At 40.0% G+C, this 2834-nt stretch overlaps 1 protein-coding gene across 1 annotated transcript in view; it reads left to right on the forward strand.

The window, feature by feature from the left end:
- The window catches only part of sec16a (SEC16 homolog A, endoplasmic reticulum export factor), a 21224-nt gene that overhangs the window by 16225 nt on the left and 2165 nt on the right, over nt 1-2834 (forward strand). Inside the window, exons 20-27 of the mRNA XM_005720526.1 lie at nt 320-548; nt 637-714; nt 836-892; nt 1000-1120; nt 1255-1392; nt 1515-1597; nt 1813-1884; nt 2225-2284. Of these exons, the coding sequence (XP_005720583.1) occupies nt 320-548; nt 637-714; nt 836-892; nt 1000-1120; nt 1255-1392; nt 1515-1597; nt 1813-1884; nt 2225-2284 (838 nt within the window). The remainder of the gene's footprint in view (nt 1-319; nt 549-636; nt 715-835; nt 893-999; nt 1121-1254; nt 1393-1514; nt 1598-1812; nt 1885-2224; nt 2285-2834) is intronic.

A 2834-nucleotide genomic window follows, 5' to 3' on the forward strand; every position in this document is an offset into this window, starting at 1 on the left:
TAGCCCTTTGTTGTCTTTGTACAGGTATAAAAAAATTGTGGGTGCTTCACACAAACTGTGCAGGAATACAATAGAAATATTAAGACAGAACAAATAAATAACAAACAGGAGGAATATATACGACATAAGAGAGGGGCACACATTCAAAACACATTTAGATTTTCTTGTTGGGAAATTAGAAATTAATCAATGTTTTGATGTTTTACTTGTATGTGTTTGCCTAAAAGAGATAAAAAGATATCAGGAATCAAGTCAGTATTTATAAAACACCATCCCTGTGTAATAAGTTAAAAAAAAAATTATATGATGATTAAAAGAGGTTGTATCTGGAGGTCTATGCATTTCATTTATATCTGTGTTTTCTGGTATTTTCCATCATCCAGTCATCAGGACGCCGCTCCCGTACCACCTCGGAGTCTTCTACTCACTCTGGTGGAAGAGAGCGGAGCAACTCAACTGTGGTGCAAGCCTCTCCACCTCCACCCTCAATCCCCGAGCAGCCCATTAAAGAAGAGGCCAAGAAAGTCAAGAAGGACTCTCCAAAAAAGGTTCAGTTTTACATACTGGCTCTCAGGTTTTCAGTGTGCACTGTGGTCACTGTGCTAAGTAGAATACTTATTATCTTTACACACACAGAAAGGGGTTGGCTGGCTGGGTTGGATCATTGGGAAAGGAAAGAATGAAGCTCACTTGCCAGATGACAAAAATAAGTCTGTAAGTTATAGCTTTTACACTTTCACCTTTTTTTTTTTTCTTGTTTACATTACCTGTTCTACAAATTTCATACACTTGTTTGTACATGCGGCCAATATGAGAGTGCTGTGATCTTTGTCAGATTGTGTGGGATGAAAAGAAGCAGAGATGGGTCGACTTGAACGAGCCTGAGGAGGAGGTCTGTAAAATTGAAAATGTGTTCTCCAGGCTGGACCTGTAGTGTGCAGAAAGCCTGAAATTCTTACAAATGGAACACTTCTAATAGTTTTTCTTCTAAACTTTTAGAGCAAGCCACCTCCGCCACCACCCTCTGTCTTCCCCAAGATGCCTCAAGTTCCTGGTCCTGGAGGGCCTGCTGCACCGCCGAGTAGTATTCCTCCTGTCAACATGTTTTCCAGGAAGGCAGGTGAGATGAGGATTACTCAGAGTGGCTTTTGGCTAAACAAACCTCATCCTTCGCCTTGCATAATGCATCTAAAAGTAGAAGCATGTCTTCTCTTATAGGGCGCTTTTAACTCAGATGTGTTTGTTCCCTCTCAGGCACAAAGAGTAGATACGTGGATGTTTTGAACCCCAGCAGAGCTGCTAAACCTGGCGGTCCAGCTCCTGCTCCAGCGGACATCTTTGCTCCTTTGGCACCAATGCCTATTCCTACTAACCTGTTTGTGCCTAGCTCAGGTGTGTGTCATGTGCAAGATGGCATAATAACTTGTATTCACCAGCAGCATTTGGTGGCTGTAGAGGATTTTCTGCTTTTAAAGATTGAAGTAATTCCATGTTTATTTGTATCCCTGGATTAGCTCCCGATGATCAACAACCTCTGGAAGGCAGTGAAGGAGGCAATCAGGAGCAGAACTCACCAAACACCAGTGCTGGTCCACAGGTATCTCTACTCTTTACTAGTAATCCTCATCATTCTTTATAATCATGAACTTTACTCCTGTTCTTCATTTTTAAAAGATAAGTGAAAAAATGCATTAAAAAGACAAAACATAAGCAGCATACTGAGAAAGAATGTAAGGCAGTCATCAATAAGTACAAAGCAACAGCTCTACTTATCCAAACTTCTTCTGTTGCGCTTTTTAAAAATCTGTCTAGATGTTCACCCCAATGTTGTTACCACCTGCCCCAGAAGGTCCTACAGTGCCTGATGGCTCCCATTCTGGAGAGGTAAGCCTAAGCCTCCTGTCATAATGCAACTGAAACATGATGCTCGACTGCCAGTGGCCAGTGTGCGCACTTTGCTCTTTGTAATATTAATGTAGGAGCGAAAGAACATGATATTATATGCATGTAGAATTAAAATCTTTCCTCATATTCATGCGAAACGCCTTGATAAATAATACTCTGTTCCATGTGCTGGTCTAATATAATTCTTTCCATGTCTGTTTTTCTATGAACCATGGTTTTATGCTGATTTATTCATTTTCATTCTGAAAACTAATCCAGTGCATGCCAGGTTATTAAAATGGGTTTGTTTGTTTTTTAATTTTCCTCCTGCTGTCTGTAGCTGTCACGTTCTAGTTCAATGAGTTCTTTATCACGCGAAGTGAGTCAGCATTTAAACCAGGTACCTCTAGCTGGGCTTTAAGTTAACTCACCCCTGCCTGCCACCCTTGTAGCTCACTCCACATCACTAGTAGCATGCTTCACTGCACCCACCCAAAGCTTCTTTGCCTATTAAACCCTGCCTGTTGTCTTCACCATTACTAACTCAACATAACACAAATGGACAATAAAATCGGAGTATAGTTATATAATTGTCGCCAAAAAAGTGTTCACACTTCTGTGGAGTAGAAAAGATGAGAATTCTATTAACTTTGGTTATATATTGTTTTTATTGAATGGATTGACTGCAGCACTCCCAGTCCCATACCTCTAGTTCTCAAAAGATTGTCATCTGTCTAACCTAGTCCTGTTAGCAAGTTAAAAGTATTGAGATTTAGAATGAATTGCCTTGACATCAATTGGAGTGCCATAAAATTACACGTAAATACAGATTCATGCTATCATGTTGTCTGATGTTTTCAGGCATCATTTAATTTGTTATTTGGTTTAAGATTTAGTGCGTGCAAAATTATGTCATCTGATCTAAAAAGGGAAGTCAATATGAAAGTGTC

Source organism: Pundamilia nyererei, unplaced genomic scaffold (genome assembly GCF_000239375.1).
Source record: "Pundamilia nyererei isolate P.nyererei 1_Seehausen unplaced genomic scaffold, PunNye1.0 scaffold00002, whole genome shotgun sequence".
NCBI lineage: Eukaryota > Metazoa > Chordata > Actinopteri > Cichliformes > Cichlidae > Pundamilia > Pundamilia nyererei.